This window comes from Podarcis tiliguerta, assembly GCF_965153285.1.
Source record: "Podarcis tiliguerta genome assembly, chromosome: 10".
Taxonomy (NCBI): Eukaryota; Metazoa; Chordata; class Lepidosauria; order Squamata; family Lacertidae; genus Podarcis; species Podarcis tiliguerta.
The window spans coordinates 1,660,261-1,684,263 of NC_139543.1; the positions used below are offsets into that span (position 1 = coordinate 1,660,261).

At 44.2% G+C, this 24,003-nt stretch overlaps 1 protein-coding gene across 1 annotated transcript in view; it reads left to right on the forward strand.

Moving 5' to 3' along the window:
* CAMK1D (calcium/calmodulin dependent protein kinase ID) overlaps positions 1-24,003 on the forward strand; it is a 200,416-nt gene that overhangs the window by 99,098 nt on the left and 77,315 nt on the right. The window contains exon 2 of the mRNA XM_083399980.1: positions 5,370-5,501. Within this exon, the coding sequence (XP_083256106.1) occupies positions 5,370-5,501 (132 nt within the window). The remainder of the gene's footprint in view (positions 1-5,369; positions 5,502-24,003) is intronic.

A 24,003-nucleotide genomic window follows, 5' to 3' on the forward strand; every position in this document is an offset into this window, starting at 1 on the left:
AAAGACAGACGTTTCTTTACTTTCAGGCTATCGTGTGTGGTTCAAATCACTGATGCTGGTATATAAGGCTGGGCCTGAGCCAGGACAACAGGCACTGTGCTATAGTCCAGGAGTGCCAAAAAGTCCCAGACAGTGATATGCCTTATATAAGGTGGTTTGGCAGTGTTCACTAGCATTGTAAATGTGCTGTAGTGCTGAACAAGACTTGAATAAATTCCCATGTAAAGGTGTGCTAACTGTCTCTCTCACGCTCTGCTTCTGCACCTAAGTGTTAATCAGAAGAAAATGGGAATGTGTGAGGTTCTAGAATACACTTCTGAATGACATACTGCACCAAATGTAATATACTGTAAATTTGCTGCAGAAAGTCATGTTTGGGTTCTGCTTCATGGCTGCAAGTTAGGAACACTTATTTGTGAGTAAGCCCCACTGAATTTCCAAGTAAAAATGGAACAGGGGTAAAACTGCACATGCAGCAAAGTGTTGGGAGAGGATAATTTCAAGTGGAACAGCAGGATCAGTGTGGTGGGGGCTGAAGTCTTCCTTTTCCACTGCTTTCCCCTCTGCAATCCATATTGGGAAACCCAGCCAGATGGGTGGGGTATGAATGAATGAATGAATGAATGAATGAATGAAATTTTATCTAGACCATGTGAGCTTATTTCTGGTTTTGAGTCCAATGGGGAGAAAAGGGGCCTGGGGGGTGGTGGTTGCAGCAGATGCATAAAGTGTTTGCCATCTCCCCCCCCCCCAATGCATCAACCGCTATGTTATGTAGTTTCATCCTGGCTCACATTGAGTTCATTTGGACTTCTGTATACACTGTTAAGGCTCCCTGATGATATATTTATTTAACCCTCGCTCTGTAGCTCGAAAATGCTCCTAGAGCAGCTTTCAAATAATCAGACTGGTATAGATGTATGACACATAAGGGATTGAGAGAGAGGAAGGGATAGACTACAAGGCTTTCCATGCTGCTGGTCACTTTGATTAATATTCCCTCTGAATACCAGTTGTTGGCTCTCATGAGGCTCTGGGCAGGAAATTGAAACAATTAAATGCACAAATCGTCATCTCATCTGTCCTCCCAGTTGAACGACGTGGCCCAGCGAGAGAGGGGAAAATAGTGGAAGTAAACAGCTGGCTTCGCAAATGGTGTAAACAGGAACGGTTTGGATTCTTAGATCACGGACTGCAGTTTCTTGAAGATGGACTTCTGGCAAGCGATGGGCTGCACCTCACAACGGTTGGGAGGAATGTTTTTGCCAAAAAAACTCAGAAACCTCATCAGGAGGGCTTTAAACTGACTAATGTGGGGGAGGGAGACAGTGCTCCTGAAGGTAGGAGTCTATCAATTGATGAAGATGATCATCCAAATGTCATAGACCAAATGGAGCAAACAGCAAGCAGACCTAGTGGTGGGAGGAAAAAATCCTTAAATAAGAGACACGGGGGAATGACTAATGGACTTCAATGTCTGTACACTAATGCACAAAGCATGGGAAATAAACAAGATGAGCTTGAGCTCTTGGTACAGCAAACTAAATATGACATAATAGGCATCACTGAAACCTGGTGGGATAAGTCCCACGATTGGAATGTAATAATGGAGGGATACAATCTATTTCAGAGAAACAGACCAGACAAGAAAGGAGGAAGAGTGGCGTTATAAGTCAGGGATGTGTATACCTGTGAAGAGATCCAAGATTTAGAACCTCAAAGCCAAAGTGAGAGCATTTGGGTCAAAATTAAGGGAGAGAAGAATAACAGTGACCTCATTGTGGGAGTTTACTATAGATCCCCAAGCCAAACGGAGGACATAGATGATGCCTTCCTGGAACAGATGGCCAAGAATGCAAAAGGAAGGGAGATAGTGGTAATGGGGGACTTCAATTACCCAGATATTTGTTGGATGTCAAACTCAGCCAAGAGCATAAGGTCAAACAGATTCCTCACTGGCCTTGCAGACAACTTCATTGTCCAGAAAGTGGGAGAAGCAACAAGAGGAACAGCCATTTTAGATCTGGTCCTAACCAATGTCGTTGACCTGGTTAATGGGGTAGAAGTGGAAGGATCATTAGGCGCAAGTGATCATGCTCTTCTGAAGTTTACTATACAACGGAAAGGAGCAGCCAAGCATACTAGGACTCAATTTCTTGACTTTAAGAAAGCCGACTTCATAAAACTTAGGGAAGTGCTGGGTGAGATCCCATGGACAGTAATACTAAAAGGAAAGGGAGTTCAGGATGGCTGGGAGTTTGTTAAGAGGGAGATAGTAAAAGCACAACTTCAGGCAATACCAATGAGACGGAAACATGGAAGGTGCCTAAAGAAGCCAGGGTGGCTATCTAAAGAACTTTTAACTGAGTTAAGATTAAAAAAGGATGTGTACAAAAAATGGAAAAGGGGGGAAACCACCAAAGAGGAATTCAAACAAATAGCCAGCACGTGTAGACACAAAGTCAGAAAAGCTAAAGCACAGAATGAACTCAGGCTTGCTAGAGAGGTTAAAAGCAACAAAAAAGGCTTTTATGGGTATGTTCGTAGCAAAAGGAAGAACAAAGAAACAGTGGGGTCACTCAGAGGAGAAGATGGTGAAATGCAAACAGGGGACACAGAAAGGGCTGAACTCCTCAATGCCTTCTTTGCCTCAGTCTTCTCCGATAAAGAAAACAATGCCCGACCTGAAGAATTTGGAGCAAATGATTCAGCAGAGAAAACACAGCCCAGAATAACTAAGGAGATAGTACAAGAATACTTGGCTAGTTTAGATGTATTCAAGTCTCCAGGGCCAGATGAACTGCATCCAAGAGTATTAAAAGAACTGGCAGATGTGATCTCAGAACCACTGGCAATCATCTTTGAGAATTCCTGGAGAACAGGCGAAGTCCCAGCAGACTGGAGGAGGGCAAATGTTGTCCCTATTTTCAAAAAGGGGAAAAGAGAGGACCCAAATAATTACCGCCCAGTCAGTCTGACATCAATACCAGGGAAGATTCTGGAGCAGATCATTAAGCAAACAATCTGTGAGCACCTAGAAAGGAATGCTGTGATCACCAATAGTCAGCATGGATTTCTGAAAAATAAGTCATGTCAGACGAACCTGATCTCATTTTTTGACAGAATTACAAGCCTGGTAGATGAAGGGAACGCAGTGGATGTAGCCTACCTTGATTTCAGCAAGGCATTTGACAAGGTGCCCCATGCTATTCTTGTAAAGAAGCTGGTAAAATGCGGTCTTGACTATGCTACCACTCAGTGGATTTGTAACTGGCTGACTGACCGGACCCAAAGGGTGCTCATCAATGGTTCCTCTTCATCCTGGAGAAGAGTGACTAGTGGGGTGCCACAGGGTTCTGTCTTGGGCCCGGTCTTATTCAACATCTTTATCAACGACTTGGATGATGGACTCAAGGGCATCCTGATCAAATTTGCAGATGACACCAAACTGGGAGGGGTGGCTAACACCCCAGAGGACAGGATCACACTTCAAAATGACCTTGACAGATTAGAGAACTGGGCCAAAACAAACAAGATGAATTTTAACAGGGAGAAATGTAAAGTATTGCACTTGGGCAAAAAAAATAGAGGCACAAATACAAGATGGGTGACACCTGGCTTGAGAGCAGTACATGTGAAAAGGATCTAGGAGTCTTGGTTGACCACAAACTTGACATGAGCCAACAGTGTCACGCGGCAGCTAAAAAAGCCAATGCAATTCTGGGCTGCATCAATAGGAGTATAGCATCTAGATCAAGGGAAGTTATAGTGCCACTGTATTCTGCTCTGGTCAGACCTCACCTGGAGTACTGTGTCCAGTTCTGGGCACCACAGTTCAAGAAGGACACTGACAAACTGGAACGTGTCCAGAGGAGGGCAACCAAAATGGTCAAAGGCCTGGAAACGATGCCTTATGAGGAACGGCTAAGGGAGCTGGGCATGTTTAGCCTGGAGAAGAGGAGGTTAAGGGGGGATATGATAGCCATGTTCAAATATATAAAAGGATGTCACCTAGAGGAGGGAGAAAGGTTGTTTTCTGCTGCTCCAGAGAAGCGGACACGGAGCAATGGCTCCAAACTACAAGAAAGAAGATTCCACCTAAACATTAGGAAGAACTTCCTGACAGTAAGAGCTGTTCGACAGTGGAATTTGCTGCCAAGGAGTGTGGTGGAGTCTCCTTCTTTGGAGGTCTTTAAGCAGAGGCTTGACAACCATATGTCAGGAGTGCTCTGATGGTGTTTCCTGCTTGGCAGGGGGTTGGACTCGATGGCCCTTGTGGTCTCTTCCAACTCTATGATTCTATGATTCTATTCTATGATGAGCAGAAGACTGTTACTGCTCTCATGCTCTGCATGTTGGCTTCCTGTGGATATTGCTTGGCTGCTGTGGGAACAGAACACTCTTTGGTCTGATCCACACAGCCTCTTCTTGACAGACTCCTGTAATAACCAGCTGGAATGGAAAGAGTTCAAGGAGAGGAGGAGCCACAGCTTCCTGATCTGTCGCCTGAGATGATGTCAAGGCTCTGCAGTCCCACCTTTCTCTCTGCTATAGCCTGGGAGAATGGCTGCCTCTACTGTAGGTGAGGCAGGAACCTGGTGAATGGAGCTAAAATGTGCTTAACCTTTTTTTTATTTTGTTCTTCATAAACGAAAACTAAAGCATCACTTCTGAGGCTATTGTACTCGAATTGGCAGTGGTCTAAGTTTGTCCATATTCTTTTCCTGAGTGGTGTCCTGTGGTCTCCTTTGGGCAGGGAGTCTCCTGAGCTTGAGGTTTTGCAGTATTGCATGAAGGACCCTTGATCCTGTAGGCAGAGTTGTACAGCCACATTCGTCCCCAGCCATATTCCATTTGCAGTCACAACAGATTCATACAATGCCTTGTATGGGAGACCAGTGGAACATCTCAGGTGTGTACTGCACTGGTGCAACATGAAAACTCATATTGCTGCACTGCTTTGAGAGCCTTTGTACAGTGGTACCTCAAGTTACAGACGCTTCAGGTTACAGACTCCGTTAACCCAGAAATATTACCTCGGGTTAAGAACTTTGCTTCAGGATGAGAACAGAAGTAGTGTGGCGGCGGCGGCGTGACAGCAGCGGGAGGCCCCATTAGCTAAAGTGGTGTCTCAGGTTAAGAACAGTTTCAGGTTAAGAACAGACCTCCGGAATGAATTAAGTACATAACCAGAGGTACCACTGTATTTGGTCCCATCCATTTAAAGAAAAGAAAAAAGGCATAAAGAAAAAAGGGTATGAAAGTTGCTGTTTTTTAAATGGTAATTGCCATTTATTTCCATTGCAATATAGTACCTCCCAAGAGAAAACAAATCTGAAATGCATATTTTATTTTATTTTATTTTTCAGTGGTGCATTTTCTGAAGTAGTTTTGGCTGAAAACAGGACTACTGGAAAACTATTTGCAGTCAAGTGCATCCCAAAGAAAGCCCTGAAAGGGAAGGAAAGCAGCATTGAGAATGAAATTGCAGTTCTGAGAAAGTAAGTATGAAACGTGTTCTTCCATTATGGTTGCCAGAACAGACATCTGGGATTGTCCTCTGGGCTATTTTATTGGGATCAAGACAGGGCAGCATGCCAGGATTCAGTTCAGATTTGCAATTGATTCAGAATAAACTGAGCTGTTTTCCAACTTATTTTTTTTTTTTTTTTTTTTGGAAAATAGCTTGTTTTGCTGAGCCCAGTTTCAGGTCAAAGTGGGTCACCATGGCTTGTCCACCACTAGTTCAGATCGTGTAATTTGCAGTTTTCCAACAATGCCTAAATAAAACCCAGCCAGATGGGCAGGGTATAAATAATAAAATTATTATTGTTGTTGTTTTTATTATGTGAAGCCATGGCGTAAAGGTAAAGGTAAAGGGAGCCCTGACCATTAGGTCCAGTTGTGACTGACTTTGGGGTTGCAGTGCTCATCTTGCTTTCTTGGCTGAGGGAGCCAGCGTACAGCTTCCGGGTCATGTGGCCAGCATGACTAAGCCTCTTCTGGCAAACCAGAGCAGTGCACAGAAACGCCGTTTACCTTCCCGCCGGAGTGGGACTTTGCACTTTGACGTGCTTTCGAACTGCTGTGTTGGCAGGAGCAGGGACTGAGCAATGGGAGCTCACCCGTCGTGGGAATTCGAACCGCTGACCTTCTGATTCACAAGCCCTAGGCTCTGTGGTTTAAGCCACAGCGCCACCCGCGTCCCGTGACACGTGTGTGTGTAAAAGCCACCATTGTGAATTATCAAATGTATTTAGTTTCTTTTTTGCACTCACAGCAAGATTATGTCTTAGCCTGCTTGAACAATAAATATACATTTTGGAATATAATATAAAGGATCATATGTGCCTAAGAATGAATAATGCCAACACCTGTGCAAAGTGCCATAATGGTGAAGCTCCACTGAAATGTAGGGTTTTTTGTCATGTTCTTAAGGGCCCTTTGGCCAATGGCTGTAAAGATCTTCAGCTTTATAACAATTTCTTGAACTTATTTTCCCAAAGTGTGACTCGGTAGAGGAGTACATAGAGATGTGATAGAGGACCAGGCAACGTCCTCCATCACCTCCTCAGACTAGCCCTCTCCTAAAATTAGTTGTTGAGTGCAGCAGCATTTATTGCTGCCCTATTATTTCCTTTTCCCCCACACTCCTTCTGCAATGTTTTCCTACAGCTAAGAGCTAGACATACAGGTGCCAGGCCTGCCTGCATAGCAGAAGCACTTTTCAACATGTGTTGCTAAATTTGTACACATAGGTATGTAGGTATCTTCCTGCTTTCGTAGGATTGCACATTGCCTACAATGTTCAGCTACACTGGCAGGCTGAGCATTGCACTAAAGGCCTCATTTCTAAATAAAAACTTTTTAACTCCTGCCTGGACAATGTGAATGATTAGATTTTTATTATTCTAGGAGTATGTGACTGCATACAGTGCTGAATGCTGGCAGGCATTTGTAACATACATTTCGCTGAGCCTCGAGTGTCTAATTTCAGATCAGAATCTGTGCTATTGTAATTTAAGTAGGTTGGTTACTTAAATGGAAAATATGAGACGCTATGCCCTACAATGGAGATGGGGAGAAAAACTTTGAAGCAGCCGATCTGTATCTAGGGCTGCATGCATGCATGCATGCTCTGGTTGCGTGCTCATCTGTGAGCAAGAGCGCTACATAATTTGCAGTGTAGTTTGAGTCAGTGGTAAGATGTTGGAGTGTGCTGCCGCTCCATGTGTTCTGTGCTACAGATATGTGCTGGTGCAGTCAGAGCATCAGTCGATAAGGGGGATTTCCCAGGATGGTGTTCTCTAAGGGCTTGTCCACACCTACCTTTCGCACTCTGCTTTCCAGGAACAGGTCTGTGCTTTAAAGCGCTCTTTTTTCCGCCCTGGAGGTTTCCTCGTGAAAACCTGCTCTTTAAAGCTGAAGTACAACAGAAGGCAACTGGGGTTTCAATTTGCTCCGATTCTGGGAATGTGATGGTAGATCTAGGCTATTGTCTTTTTGTATTGTTTTCCAGTTGTTTTCTTTGGTGTTTTTAATTTGCATGCATTAATTTGTTGTAAGATGCCTTAGCTCAATATATTGGATCCACAAGGTATTTCTGTTATTAATTTTAAGTCTTTGTGCATTTTTAATTCTTAATAGAGTTGGACAGCCCCCACCCTGTATCACTTTTCTGAATCTTATTACACCATAAATAATCCAGTTTCACCTGTTTCCACAGAGAAACTGAAGTGAATCTGTTGAAATTAAAAGGGACATTCATCAGATAAAGTAATAGAAAGCCGCTTCAGGCTCTTTTAGTCCAATATGAAACTAGACAGGAGTAATAAATAAACCATGTTTAAGACAACAGATATACATGATACTTAATATTGTGGAGACCTGAGAAGTGTGTATGCAAATACTAAATGCTCAAATAGGAAGGAAGCAGCTGGAGCCCACTATGCCTGTCAGTCACAAGGCTTTGTGCAACGCCTTGCTATACTGATCTTTCCTCCTATTAAATTAACAATGAATTTACTTCCCAATGAATTTACTTCCCAACATTTACTTCCCAACTTAATGTGGGTTACTGAAAATATAAATCAATTATTGTAATGTGTATGTGTTTGTTTAAATATTATCACAAGCAAGATCCAAGGGTTCAAATCCATACTTCTGTTTATTTTGGGAGAGGGATTGTGTGTACCTGATAATATCAGGCTGATATCCAAACCCTGATATTTCTAATAATAATAATAATAATAATAATAATAATAATAATAATAATTTAATATTTTTTTATTTATACCCCACCCATCTGGCTGGGTTTCCCCAGCCGCTCTGGGCGGCTTTCAACAGAACATTAAAATCAAATCAAGTAAGAATCCCCATGCATAATAACTGTGCACGGGTAGGGCTTCTTCGTGTGATTGGGAGTCCTTATCACAGTGAACCCTGTGTGCCTGGGATGGAGAATCTGTGGCCTCCTGTTCCCTCAGCCCCAGCCCACTAGAGCCATTGGTCAGGGATGATCAGGAGGGCCACAGGTTCCCTGCCCCTATTATATGTTTGCCTCCCTTGTCAAGAATGCACAAGCAAGCCCAGCAGACTCTGCCCACTCATAGGTATGCCCACTTGCTTGTCCAGTCCTGTGGCTTAGGAAGGTAAAAGGTAAAGGTAAAGGACCCCTGGTCTGGTCTGGTCCACCAAGTCCATTCAAAGGCCACTATGGGGTTGTGGCGCTCATCTCACTTTCAGGCCGAGGGAGCCCTCATTTGTCCACAGACAGCTTTCCAGGTCATGTGGCCAGCATGACTAAAGCGCTTCTGGCGCACAGACAATTGCCAGAGCACACAGAAATGCTGTTTACCTTCCTGCCACAGCGGTATCTATTTATCTATTTGCACTGGCATGCTTTCAAACTGGCTGGCAGGAGCTGGGACAGAGCAGTGGGAGCTCACCCCATCACAGGGATTCGAACTGCCAACCTTCCGATCAGCAAGTCCAAGAGGCTCAGTGGTTTAGACCACATCGCCATCCACTTAGGAAGACCATCATATAAATGACTGTGCCTGCCCTGCTCTTTGAAAAGGAAGCTTGGGGACATGTCAAGTATTGGGACAATCGTTTAGCTTCTGCCTAGCTATGTATTCTAGAGCTCTGCTGTGATTTCTGAATGGTGTAACCTGATCTGTGTTGGGGTGCTGTAGTGATTTTTGCAATGAAGCCTTTAATAATAATTGAGCTGAAAGTTTCAGTACAAGTGGGAGCCAAGACACAAGAAGTGATTGACAAAAACTCCTGGTTTCGCTGCTTCCCTGTGGCTGCAGTGAGAGGAAGGTTGTCATGCACTTGATGGACCACAATACATCTTGGCTGGTCACAAATTGTTTTGTTTGGGTCAGCTGTGGACAAAGGAATCCTGAAACTGTTTACAGTCTATAATTATGCCATTTACAAGCACACTGATGATTATATAAAACTCCAGTGGGGTCACTCAGAGGAGAAGATGGTGAAATGCAAACAGGGGACACAGAAAGGGCTGAACTCCTCAATGCCTTCTTTGCCTCAGTCTTCTCCGATAAAGAAAACAATGCCCGACCTGAAGAATTTGGAGCAAATGATTCAGCAGAGAAAACACAGCCCAGAATAACTAAGGAGATAGTACAAGAATACTTGGCTAGTTTAGATGTATTCAAGTCTCCAGGGCCAGATGAACTGCATCCAAGAGTATTAAAAGAACTGGCAGATGTGATCTCAGAACCACTGGCAATCATCTTTGAGAATTCCTGGAGAACAGGCGAAGTCCCAGCAGACTGGAGGAGGGCAAATGTTGTCCCTATTTTCAAAAAGGGGAAAAGAGAGGACCCAAATAATTACCGCCCAGTCAGTCTGACATCAATACCAGGGAAGATTCTGGAGCAGATCATTAAGCAAACAATCTGTGAGCACCTAGAAAGGAATGCTGTGATCACCAATAGTCAGCATGGATTTCTGAAAAATAAGTCATGTCAGACGAACCTGATCTCATTTTTTGACAGAATTACAAGCCTGGTAGATGAAGGGAACGCAGTGGATGTAGTCTACCTTGATTTCAGCAAGGCATTTGACAAGGTGCCCCATGATATTCTTGTAAAGAAGCTGGTAAAATGCGGTCTTGACTCTGCTACCACTCAATGGATTTGTAACTGGCTGACTGACCGGACCCAAAGGGTGCTCATCAATGGTTCCTCTTCATCCTGGAGAAGAGTGACTAGTGGGGTGTCACAGGGTTCTGTCTTGGGCCCGGTCTTATTCAACATCTTTATCAACGACTTGGATGATGGACTCAAGGGCATTCTGATCAAATTTGCAGATGACACCAAACTGGGAGGGGTGGCTAACACCCCAGAGGACAGGATCACGCTTCAAAACGACCTTGACAGATTAGAGAACTGGGCCAAAACAAACAAGATGAATTTTAACAGGGAGAAATGTAAAGTATTGCACTTGGGCAAAAAAAATGAGAGGCAGAAATACAAGATGGGTGACACCTGGCTTGAGAGCAGTACATGTGAAAAGGCTCTAGGAGTCTTGGTTAACCACAAACTTGACATGAGCCAACAGTGTGACGCGGCAGCTAAAAAAGCCAATGCAATGCTGGGCTGCATCAATAGGAGTATAGCATCTAGATCAAGGGAAGTAATAGTGCCACTGTATTCTGCTCTGGTCAGACCTCACCTGGAGTACTGTGTCCAGTTCTGGGCACCACAGTTCAAGAAGGACACTGACAAACTGGAACATGTCCAGAGGAGGGCAACCAAAATGGTCAAAGGCCTGGAAACGATGCCTTATGAGGAACGGCTAAGGGAGCTGGGCATGTTTAGCCTGGAGAAGAGGAGGTTAAGGGGTGATATGATAGCCATGTTCAAATATATAAAAGGATGTCACCTAGAGGAGGGAGAAAGGTTGTTTTCTGCTGCTCCAGAGAAGCGGACACGGAGCAATGGATCCAAACTACAAGAAAGAAGATTCCACCTAAACATTAGGAAGAACTTCCTGACAGTAAGAGCTGTTCAACAGTGGAATTTGCTGCCAAGGAGTGTGGTGGAGTCTCCTTTGGAGGTCTTTAAGCAGAGGCTTGACAACCATATGTCAGGAGTGCTCTGATGGTGTTTCCTGCTTGGCAGGGGGTTGGACTCGATGGCCCTTGTGGTCTCTTCCAACTCTATGATTCTATGATTCTATGATTCTATGATTCCTTGTCAAGAAACTTTGAGACTGTTGTATTGACTAATGGCTTACCTGGAAGCCTGCTAAAACTTGGCTGGATTGCAGAGCCTGCTCAGTCAATTGCATTCCAGGGATAGTTTTTGGCCTTGTATGAGTCTCGGATACATGTGTAGACTCCTTCCTCCTAGTGGAGAGAAAGAATTGGAATGTACTGTGTATTTGAAACAAATAGAATCTTTCATTAGCTCTAGTTGCCTGAAAGACTTATATGGGTGTTTTGTGTATGGGTGTAAAGGTAAAGGTAAAGGACCCCTGACAGTTAAGTCCAGTTGTGAACCACTCTGGGGTTGCGGTTTTCATCTTGCTTTACTGGCTGAGGGAGCCGACATTTGTCCGCAGACAGTTTTCCCGGGTCATGTGGCCAGCATGACTAAGCCGCTTCTGATGAAACCAGAGCAGCGCACGGAAATGTCGTTTCCCTTCCCGCTGGAGCGGTACCTATTTATCTGCTTGCACTTTTGAACTACTAGGTTGGCAGGAACTGGGACCGAGCAACGGGAGCTCACCCCTTCGCGGGGATTCGAACCGCCGACCTTCCGATTGGCAAGCCCTAGGCTCAGTGGTTTAGACCACAGCGCCACCTGCGTCCCTGTATGGGTGGTAGTGCACTGCATATCTATTTTCTTTGCATTGTGGAATGAAGTTCCCATATGCTTTATACAGTACACGAGATCATTAAATAGAAACAGGAAGCTGACCAAATCTCCTAGAATGCAAGGCTTTCCATTTCTTTTGCAATTTTTCCATAGTGTAAGATGAAAAACAAGATGGGTACCGGACCCCATAGTTGAATTTGACTGGACTTAATCTTCCAGGGGTCATTTACCTTTTCCTTTACATTAGCCAGGTAGTTTACTGACCAGGATTTGTGCATTCTATGAGTTTTGCATACCTTTTGAATTCTCTGACTAAATGTGATGTAGCATTCCAGATGTGTATGAACATCTCACAAGCTGTATTTCTCCATGACAACATCTGCTGTATTCACCGAAGAGAGGTTCCTATCTATGCTTTTGTGAAGGGAAGGAGAGTCCCATTCATTTTATAAATAATTGGCAACTACTTTGTCAAATAAGGAGGATCACCATCTCTCTCTCTCTCTCTCTCTCAAAAGGGTTTACCCTGTTTCTTTGCCAGGCTGGGAGTGTTTTTCCCCTAGGGGAAATGAGCAAAACAACTTCCATGGAATTTGTTTCTCAGAATGATGGTGAGTGAGGAAACATTGTTGAATGTTTGACGTTGCCAAGTAACTTACTAGTGTTAGGGTGCAGCTGTCAGATTGAGTTTAGAGTTCCAAGTCATAAGAAGCTGACGTTGTGTCGTCGTTGCCTCCAGCTTCACTGTTGAACAAACTGCTTAAGTACTGATCTGTAATTGGATTGTTACAACGGCTGCAAATTTCACCTGGACAACAATGACTACAATTCAGCTGAAAGTTAAGCACTCTTAACCTTTTATTTCACTCTCATTTGAATTATGGTTGATGCCTATACAACTAATAATATTCAGAGCCCAAAGGGGTGGGGTAGAGCTGCTGTGTCTCCCAGACAAAAATATATGAACTCCCAACTCACTTTGAGGACTCCTGCTTGGAAGAAACATTTGAGAAATGTTGGAAGGATCTAAATCGTAAGTATAGTGACATTTCTCATGTGGGATCCTTGCACATGCCCTTCCTGGTACCCAGAGAAAATACTAAAGCAGCCTGTTGGAGATGTTGTGGGCGTCAGCTGCACATTTGGTTGTGGCATTTCACCTTTCCAGAATGGGCAGGATACCAACATTTATATGACATATACATGGAAGGTGCTTCTTTTCCTTCCAAATGAAAGTATGAGCAGTATGCGTTTACTTAAACCCTGATTAGCATTTGGCAGGACCAGTGGGAGCCACATAAAGTTGCTCAGACACTGGAGCCATCTTGCAAACCACCAGCACCCCCCACCCCCCGCCTGGCTCTTCAGATGCCACTCTACAGCTGACAGCAGCCGTCGATGGGATGGCAAAGGCAGACGGCTCCTGATGGCGAGTGACCCTTCTGCTTACCAAGAGGGAGAGCGGGAAGGCGTGGGGAGTTCGGCGTGGTGTGGAGGTGGGGGCCGGAGCATCAGCCTGGCTCCCCCACTGCACCTGCACCACCTTCAGCTGCCCTTGCCCTGCCCCTCCCTCTCTGGGTAAGAGGCAGGAAGCCCCACCCACCCCAGACCCCTGCCAGGGAATGGCACCTTACAAATGTCAGAAAGAAGCCATTTTCTGTCTTAGCCCATTTGACAACAGTCCCAACAACAGCCCCTGCTGCACTTCTTAGGATGTATCACTTAAGACATTTAAGCTCTGGAGTCTAAATTAAAAGCGTTCTAAGGAACTGACCATAGAGATGAACCATTCTAACATTTTAAGATTTAATGGTAGATGGAAACATTGTTCCAACATGTTGGCTAAGTCTGATCTATATAGCTCCCAGTTAGCATAAAGTGAAAGTTAAAAATACCATTAAGCATCAGTATGGAATTGTGTCAACCCTCAGCAGGTAAGTGGATGGCCATGCCAGGCTCCAGATTTCTGAATTAAAAAAGGAATCAGTTACAAAGATTGAACAGTATGTAGGTGTAATGGTTCTAGGGGTTGCTCGTGCGCAAGCTTGTCCCAACCTCTGGCTGGGTTGCCTGAGTGAACCTTTCCCATCCGGGCAGCCACTCGCCCGTGACCGTCTCAATCGCTGGCAGAATCCGTCAGTGGGCGTTTCTTAAACTTCTTCCAGCAAAGAAGTTATTTGACGCCCAGTCTTCGCCTACTCTCCCTGCACGGAAGCCTTCTGCGCAAGGAGGGCGTGGGCAGCGGAGGACCCCTTCTCTCCCCGCTGGTCCCCGGCAAAGAGTCATGGGATCGCCTCGCCGATTCCCCCATCTCCCCCCCTTCTCCACTGGAGCTACGCTGATTCTCTCCCCCAGAAGATGGGCTGCCCCTCCCACTCCCGGGATGCTCTCTGGGATCCCTTCGGAGCTTGCTCTCTCCCTCGGACACTGATGGCAGTTCCCTGACATCCACCTCCTCCTCAGGACCCCTCCCACCCTGGGCGCGATCTTCCGGCACAACCACCACCCTCTCCTCAGCCGACGATGCGGGGAATCCCCTGAAAGAGCTGGCATCATCTTCTGAGGATTCGAAACCAGCCTCCCATCTGCTCGGATCTCTTCCCGCTGGTTGACCCTCCCAGTCTGATTCTTCTCCCTCGGACACCTCCTCTCCCCCCTCCTTGGAGGCAGGAAAACCCACAAAACTCCCTTCGTCGTCCGTGGGTCCAAATTCCTCCTCCCAGAATCTCGCTAATGGTTTGGGCTTATCCGGGAACAAACTGTGGAATTCTTCCACTAGATACCCTTTAGTGATTGATTCAGCAGGGACTCACGTGTTTTCCGACCTAGGTTCCCCCTCCCAGGCCACCAAGTACTCTACCTCTACCTGGCAACCTTGCCACCTTGAACCAAGTATTCCGTGGCTTCGTTACAGTGTTCTCTCTCCTCTACTCGTGGGTGGGTGGTAACCCCTCCCTCCCGTCCCGGGAATTCCCGCCCCTCCCTGTAATGTGAAAGTAGGGACCTATGGAACACCAGATGTATCTTCATGCTGTCAGGCAACTTGAGTTTAAATGCCACTGGGTTCACCTGCTGTATTACCTCAAAAGGCCCCAGCCGCCTTGGCTGCAACTTCTTGCACCCTCCCTTTAGGGGCAACCCTTGGGATGACAACCACACCCGGTCTCCCACCCGTATGGCCTCCCCCCTCCCAACGGTGCCTGTCCGCCTGCCTCTTGTAGACTTCCTTGGCCCGCTCCAAGTTCAGCCTGAGTTGCTGGTGTAAGGCCTCCATTTCCTCCACAAATTGCTCAGCCGCAGGTACACTCCATCCTTCCTCCCCCCGCCCCGGGAATGCCCTGGGGTGACACCCGTAATTGGCCATGAAAGGGCTCATTCCCGTGGACACGTGTTCAGAGTTATGGTACGCAAATTCAGCCAAAGCTCATTTCTCTACCCAATCGTTCTGTCTCTCGCTGACATAGCAGCGTAGGTATTGCTGGAGTATGCCGTTCGCTCTTTCGGCTTCTCCATTGGTTTCCGGGTGCCTCACCGTCGAGAAGCTCTTCTGAAGTTTACTATACAGCGGAAAGGAGCAGCCAAGCACACTAGGACTCAATTTCTTGACTTTAAGAAAGCCGACTTCATAAAACTTAGGGAAGTGATGGGTGAGATCCCATGGACAGTAATACTAAAAGGAAAGGGAGTTCATGATGGCTGGGAGTTTGTTAAGAGGGAGATAGTAAAAGCACAACTTCAGGCAATACCAATGAGACGGAAACATGGAAGGTGCCTAAAGAAGCCAGGGTGGCTATCTAAAGAACTTTTAACTGAGTTAAGATTAAAAAAGGATGTGTACAAAAAATAGAAAAGGGGGGAAACCACCAAAGAGGAATTCAAACAAATAGCCAGCACGTGTAGACACAAAGTCAGAAAAGCTAAATACAGAATGAACTCAGGCTTGCTAGAGAGGTTAAAAGCAACAAAAAAGGCTTTTATGGGTATGTTCGTAGCAAAAGGAAGAACAAAGAAACAGTGAGGTCACTCAGAGGAGAAGATGGTGAAATGCAAACAGGGGACACAGAAAGGGCTGAACTCCTCAATGCCTTCTTTGCCTCAGTCTTCTCCGATAAAGAAAACAATGCCCGACCTGAAGAATTTGGAGCAAATGATTCAGCAGAGGAAACACAGCCCAGAATAACTAAGGAGATAGTACAAGAATACTTGGCTAGTTTAGATGTATTCAAGTCTCCAGGGCCAGATGAACTGCATCCAAGAGTATTAAAAGAACTGGCAGATGTGATCTCAGAACCACTGGCAGTCATCTTTGAGAATTCCTGGAGAACAGGCGAAGTCTTGGTTGACCACAAACCTGACATGAGCCAACAGTGTGACGCGGCAACTAAAAAAGCCAATGCAATTCTGGGCTGCATCAATAGGAGTATAGCATCAAGATCAAGGGAAGTAATAGTGCCACTGTATTCTGCTCTGGTCAGACCTCACCTGGAGTACTGTGTCCAGTTCTGGGCACCACAGTTCAAGAAGGACACTGACAAACTGGAACGTGTCCAGAGGAGGGCAACCAAAATGGTCAAAGGCCTGGAAACGATGCCTTATGAGGAACGGCTAAGGGAGCTGGGCATGTTTAGCCTGGAGAAGAGGAGGTTAAGGGGGGATATGATAGCCATGTTCAAATATATAAAAGGATGTCACATAGAGGAGGGAGAAAGGTTGTTTTCTGCTGCTCCAGAGAAGCGGACACGGAGCAATGGATCCAAACTACAAGAAAGAAGATTCCACCTAAACATTAGGAAGAACTTCCTGACAGTAAGAGCTGTTCGACAGTGGAATTTACTGCCAAGGAGTGTGGTGGAGTCTCCTTCTTTGGAGGTCTTTAAGCAGAGGCTTGACAACCATATGTCAGGAGTGCTCTGATGGTGTTTCCTGCTTGGCAGGGGGTTCGACTCGATGGCCCTTGTGGTCTCTTCCAACTCTATGATTCTATGATTCTATGAGTGCCACACACAGTGGGCATTCTCCACCAGAGATCCTTGTTGTCATGAGAAAAGCTGAAACAGGATTTTGGATGCGAAAGTCCACTTAAAAGCAGGGCTCTTTTCTTCTTCCTCTCATGCTGATCAAGCTGTTCTCAGGCTCCACAGGTATCTCATTGACCTTCACAGTGTTTTGGAGGTACTTCCACATGTCTGAACAAATTATATTGTGCAAGATATTTACAGTGTAAGAAAATCTCCCCCCCCCCCTCTGTATTCATCTTAGGTCTTCTTTTCCCATTCTGTGGACTAGGGATGATTTGCAAGATGGAGCAACTCTCTTATTCAGATGGTGGTCTGGAAGTACATTTTATCACACTCCTGTTGTGGGTGATCAGTTTCTATCATGTTCCCAATTTACAGCAGTAAATTAATAGCACATACCTTAAAACCAGCATAAAACAAAACAGTGAAAAAACCTAAAACACCTGCATATTTTTAAAAGGCAGGAATTAAACATCTGCCCACTGAAGGAGGCCACAGATAAGCAAAAGCAAAAAGCCTGGCAGAAGAGGAATGTTTTTCCTGGCTGCCTGGGGAGAGCATTCCACGAGTGGGGAGCCACCACTGGAAAGGCCTATTCTCCTGTTGCCACCCTCCAGAGGAGGGCCTCAGATGACAATCATAGAATCATAGAGTTGGAAGAGACCACAAGGGCCATCGAGTCCAACCCCCTGCCAAGCAGGAAACACCATCAGAGCACTCCTGACATATGGTTGTCAAGCCTCTGCTTAAAGACCTCCAAAGAAGGAGACTCCGCCACACTCCTTGGCAGCAAATCCCACTGTCGAACAGCTCTTACTGTCAGAAAGTTCTTCCTAATGTTTAGGTGGAATCTTCTTTCTTGTAGTTTGGATCCATTGCTCCATGTCCACTTCTCTGGAGCAGCAGAAAACAACCTTTCTCCCTCCTCTATGTGACATCCTTTTATATATTTGAACATGGCTATCATATCACCCCTTAACCTCCTCTTCTCCAGGCTAAACATGCCCAGCTCCCTTAGCCATTCCTCATAAGGCATCGTTTCCAGGCCTTTGACCATTTTGGTTGCCCTCCTCTGGACACGTTCCAGTTTGTCAGTGTCCTTCTTGAACTGTGGTGCCCAGAACTGGACACAGTACTCCAGGTGAGGTCTGACCAGAGCAGAATACAGTGGCACTATTACTTCCCTTGATCTAGATGCTATACTCCTATTGATGCAGCCCAGAATTGCATTGGCTTTTTTAGTTGCCGCGTCACACTGTTGGCTCATGTCAAGTTTGTGGTCAACCAAGACTCCTAGATCCTTTTCACATGTACTGCTCTCAAGCCAGGTGTCACCCATCTTGGACAATCACAGGGTCTGGGTCAGTTCATTTGGGAAGAGGTGGTCCTTGAAGAATTGGGATCCCAAAAATTCTGTAAACAAATAATATAAATACTCTTCAGTAACATGTATAGAGATGCTGTGTCTGGTTGTTGCCAAGTTGTGGTGACATACTGTGCTGTGGAAACCCAGTTCATTGCAATGAGTGTCCCCTGTTCTGCACATCATCTCTGCTTGTGGGGCAGCCTCTCCACCTCAGTTTGAAGCAAAAAAGCAGTTTGAAGCAAAAGCCTCTTGCATATGCAGACTCATTCTTGTCCATGTACTTATTTGAAGATTTTACCTTTCAGCTTCACACATGCCTCCTATCAATATGAGTTCATGATGAAGGTCTGCACATCGGTTTTCTACTGGTTAAACTACAACACAGTTTGGGGACTCAGTGATCAAACATTTCATTTATGAAGTTATTCACACATACATTTGGTTATTTGATTTTTTTTAATGTTTAACTATAAACATACCAAAAAAAAAACATGAGCAGATATATACAAAGCATTAAAAAAATGCAGTGGAATACATTAAAACTGTTGAATAGTGGGTAGACATAGCAGACGACACAGCGATTTCTCCAAAGCAGCTCTTTATTTTGTAAACTGGACAGACTGAACAGCAAACAGCTCAGCCGGCCTGCTTTTATAGGAGCCGGCTGTCAACATTGTAGCAACAACAACCCAGGGTTTCCGGCCTAAAATAACTGACGTGGACCTGAGTGAAAACTATCTACAGTATCCCCCTGCTGGCCCAGGGTGAGAACTTCAGTACATAACAAAAACCTTTCCAAATACAGAATTCAAGAGTACCTTTCTCCCTAAAATTAAATAATTGTTATTTATTATAAAAAGGTTTACTCAATTCATAATTTGACAATTATTTGTTCTTTAAGTTCAATAGCTTCATTTCCATTAACATGACTATGAACAGCCACAAAAGGAATAGAAATTGTCACTGGAGTCCATATTTCACAAATGTTTTGATCGTTGTTTTCTCTCTCTCTTAGATTTTTTATTTTTTATTTATTATTATTATTATTATTATTAAAGATTTCTTAGTTTACAAAAATACGTGCATTGTCCCTTTTTTCAAGTTGTGTTTTCTACAGACCAGTTTCATTTGTTGTGAGATGTTAGTGTTGCATACAGTGTTAGGTTAGGAAGAAAAGAGGGGGATTTAGACCACATTCTAGTCCATTGGGTGGGGTTTATTTCATAGCCTATGGCGTCCTCCCATTGTTTTTTGATTACGTCAAGGGGGGTTGTGGGGTTTTGGAGCAGTGTTTTGTATATTGTAGATGCCACCCCCTTGCTGTGTCCCTCTGGTGAGGAGGAGGTTTTCGAAGGTTGTCAAGGGCATGGTTGCTGCTGGTTTTACTAGTGGATTGTTTAAGAAGGCATGTAATTGGCAGTGTGTTAGCCAGGGCATTTGGGTGTCCCCTTGTTTGTCTTGTATTTCTTGTGTCAATGTGGGTTTGCTATTTTTGTAGAAGTCTGCTAGGTGGGATAAGCCTTTGGCTTGTCAGGTTTTTACCTGGAAGTTTTGTGCTGCGTGGTGGAATAGCAGGTGGTGAGCCAGGGGGTTTAGTGGGGATGGGGTTGGGGACAGTTTGCCTGCTTCTTTCTTCCATTCTTTAAGCATGGTCTGTGTTAACCTGTTTAGTGATGTGGGGATTTTCCTTTGTTTGGGAGGAATGGGTATCCTGTGTGTGTGTGGGGGGGGTATTTTCAATTGTGTCTCTCTCCAGGTGTACCCATTGTTTTGTCTCTAGAATGTAGCGTACTTGCTTGGCGATGTAATATGATTCTATATTCCCCATCCTCCTCCTGAGGAGGGGAGGTGCAGATATTTGGGGCTTATTCTTGCCTTTTTGTGTGAGAAGATGTCAGCATTTTGATAAATAGTTAATTAATGTTTTAAAACTCCACATTTTCCTTAGTGCAATTTCTTGGGTCTGTTGGAAGAGTTCCAAAACTAAATGCAGCATTTGTATACAGTTTTTATATACAGTGAATTACAATGTTGTTTGGAAGATAAACAAGTTATACATGTGAGTTCTCATCCGGTGTTACTCTACTGAATGTGTGAGCTATTTCCATGGAGGGGGGAAAATACTGTGATAGATTTGTTATCAAGGAAATCCTTTCTGTGGTGGTGAATATCTGTGGGCTCATTTTTACATACTATTTTTTCATTAGAAATAAGCTCCAAATATATGACTGTACAATATTAAACTCAGAGCCCTGTATCAAAAAGCATCCGTAAGTCTCAGGAGCGGAAGAGCTTCCTCAGTGTGTGAAACAAGACACCGTCCCCACTTGCCTTTCCCGAGAGACGTGGCCAGAATGGCTTCCAGAATGGCTTTTTGAATTTTATTGATATTGATGCTGCATTTTATGTTCTACTTTATGCTGTTTTATGCTGTTTTTAAGTCACATTTTAATCAATGTTTTATATTTGCTGTTAGCTGCCCTGAGCCTGGTTTTTAAACCGGGAAGGGTGGGGTATAAAGAATTTTTTTAAAAATTATTATTATTATTCCTAGGACATGGTGCCAGTTAGGCATCAGACAGCAGATGCTGAACTTCATGAACAACCTTCCTCAACCAATCTTAACCACAGAGATTCATGGAGGAAGTGTTATGTCAAGAGAGACAGAACACTTCTTTTAAGTGGACTTTCACTCCAAAATCCTGTTTCAGCTTTTCTCATGACAACAAGGACCCCAATCTGGTGCCCTCCAGATGTTCTGGACTGCAGCTCCCATCACCCCACGACCATTGGCCCTGCTGACTGGGGCTGATGGGAGTTGGAGTCCAACGTCAGCTGGAGGGAGGGCACCTGGTTGGACAAGGCTGGGCTAGGGGATCAGTAGTTTAAGGCTACAAGGCAGCTTCAGATACTCAGCTAACACAAAACTTTTTCATTGTGGAAAGTACAAAATAGGGACAGTCCTCTAGTTTGGATGCCCTGTCTAATTTTACCTCTCTATAGCCACAGACTATAGAATATGTTGAATATTTGTTATCTTGTTTATTTGCCTTTGAAAAGTCAGGTATAGCTTTGTGCTGGTTTAACAGAAACAGGTAGCCTAGGAACAAGGTTGTGTTCTGCTTTGCATACTCAAAACAAACACACCTCTAATTATTTCTTGATTGATTTATTTCACATGTAGGGATGCAGAAGCAAATAATTGCATTGGGTGCCACATCCAAACCAGACGATGACAGAAGAAAAATGTTTCCTAGTGTATCATCTAATAACCTGGCTGTTGTACCTAGCCACCTTTGATAGCATGGGATTATTTTTCTTAGCACTCTTTTTATTTATCCAGAATCATTACTCATGTGCCACCTAAGCAAGTTTTCTCCCTCTTTGATTTCATAGTTCTTTTCTTCTGTTTTCATTTTATTTTCTTGCAGGGCTGTGGGTTGGCATCTTAAACATGTCTGTAGAAATGGATGTATATATTTCACAAATAGATACTCTGCGCCATCCAGGCCACGTTGCACTTTTAAGGCTTCAATTCTGCCTTCAATTGAGCTTTGACCATTCCATCACTGAGTCATCTAGGGCCCAATTTACACAAATTGTGATTTCAAGAAGAATACTGTGGCCTAGGTCTCATCCTTCCAGGGATTATATATCAGTGGTAGGCATGGCCAGAGGTAAAAATGGACTGGTCAACAGATGTGATTCTTGGGCTATATTCAAGCCATGCAGAATTCAGATATTGCTACAGATACATCTCTCCATCCTGGCAAGTAAGAGGCATTATCACAGGTCAAGGACATATTCCAGCCAGGTAGAAGCACTCAAGGAACAGGTGGACCAGGGCCACTGAGGAACATGGCATGAGACGGGCCTGGGAAGAGCTCAAGGGCTAGACTGAGAGGCCTGAGTGTCTGCTAGAGAGGCCTGAGGGGTTGAGGTTCCCCACTCCTCTTGTACAGGCATGCGCTAAAGCCTCAGGATCCAAATGTTTATCTCTTTATTCCTCATGTGCATCTCCCAAATGTATATCCAGCGTTTTAATAACAATATTTGTGACTGAAATTACAATCTCATAATCTTATACTCTCAGCTGAAATGCCAGTGTGCATAAAGGTCTGAGAGAATAAATATCACCTTGTAGACATAATAGCCAACAAATAAACACTGGGGAAAAATCTTTGAAATTCCTCTTGGGAATCTTGTCCCAGGGGATGTAATTATTAGTTTATACCTCATTTTGAGGGTGATTCAAGTCATTTTGAATTACTGCTGCTGCTGCTTTTTCTTTTGTAGTGCCGGTGAAACGGATTGCCCAAACCATAATATCTCCTGAAATTGAATCAATCAAAATTATGTCATGTGATGTAGTATGGATTTTTTTTAAAAAAAAACACCCAGCAACGCTTCACACATTCCTCTCTCATCCTGCCATGTTTTAATTACAGTCATTGCTTCTAGGAGATTCGCCATAGCCATTGAGCCAATTCAAATGCGCAGGAATAGCACAAGGTGCAGCAATTCTACATTGACGGCATCACTTCCAAAATATGGTAGAACAATTATTGCATGCTTGAATGCTTCCCCATTGAAATAACTAGGAAAGCTAGGAGGCCGAGGAGAAAGCTAAGCTCCAGCATACTGTGTTTCCATGTGCAGAGTGCGTTTCTTAAAATGGGGAAACATTCAATGCACATTTCTACCATCTGTGCTGTGAAAAGGTCCACTTCAGAAGGGGATTTGTCCGTTGCTCTTTTTCACTTGTTCCTTAGTATTGTTTATGGAGATTTGCATTCTTCTGGGGCAGATCTAGACGGACACACGATGTCCTACTTTTTACGTTCATAATGTGTTATTACCTTGTCTTTTATATCAGTTACTTTTTAATTGTTTTATGTTGCTGTATCAGTGGAACACTGCTCATATGTCCCTATGTAGCATTTTACCTTTTTTGTTACGGCATTCAAACTCCACACACACACACACACACACACACACACACACCATGATATTTGAGGGGAGGTGAAAGACTGACATGCACAGATGACAAAGGACAGGGAGGGAAGAAGAATTAAAATGTGAAACCCGAGGGCGGAGCAGAGCAACCAGTGACCAGCAGGGAAAGAAACAGTATTTTGGAAAATGGTATGACTAGGTATGACTTACATTTGATGGGGAAAAAACAAGGTAAAATGTTTTAATTAACAATTATGCCCTGTGATGTTTTAGAATAGCATTTCTAATAGGGGGAAATAACATTAAACAGGTCAGTGTAGATCCAGCCCTGGTCAACATGCCAAACGTGTTTCTTCCTCTTGGGCAGTTCGCCTTTGTTCTGATCTCCAGGCCCCTTAGCCTTCTTGTTTGAAAGTTTTGTATACTGTGTCAGATTTGTACTACAAACATGAGAGAGAGAGAGAGAGAGAGAGAGAGAGAGAGAGAGAGAGAAAGGGGTGGGGAAAACATTTTACATTCATAATAAGTTTTTACTCTGTGCAATAGAAAGGCTTGCGGAGGAAGGACCTCTGACCTATCAGTTAAAAATGTTTTAAAATTTCCTCAGGCTGGACTGTTGTTTTATGTTTTTAATGTGTTCAAAGGCAGTAATAGTTTCCAGTAGATGTACTACATCTCTTGCAGTTGTATTTGGTGCCTTTGTTTCCACAGCAACATGAAACCTTAAGAATTCAAGTTCTTGGAGAAACCTTTTCATTAAACCTCTCACTGTGCTACCAACTTCTTTTGGTTTCCCTCAAAATTCATT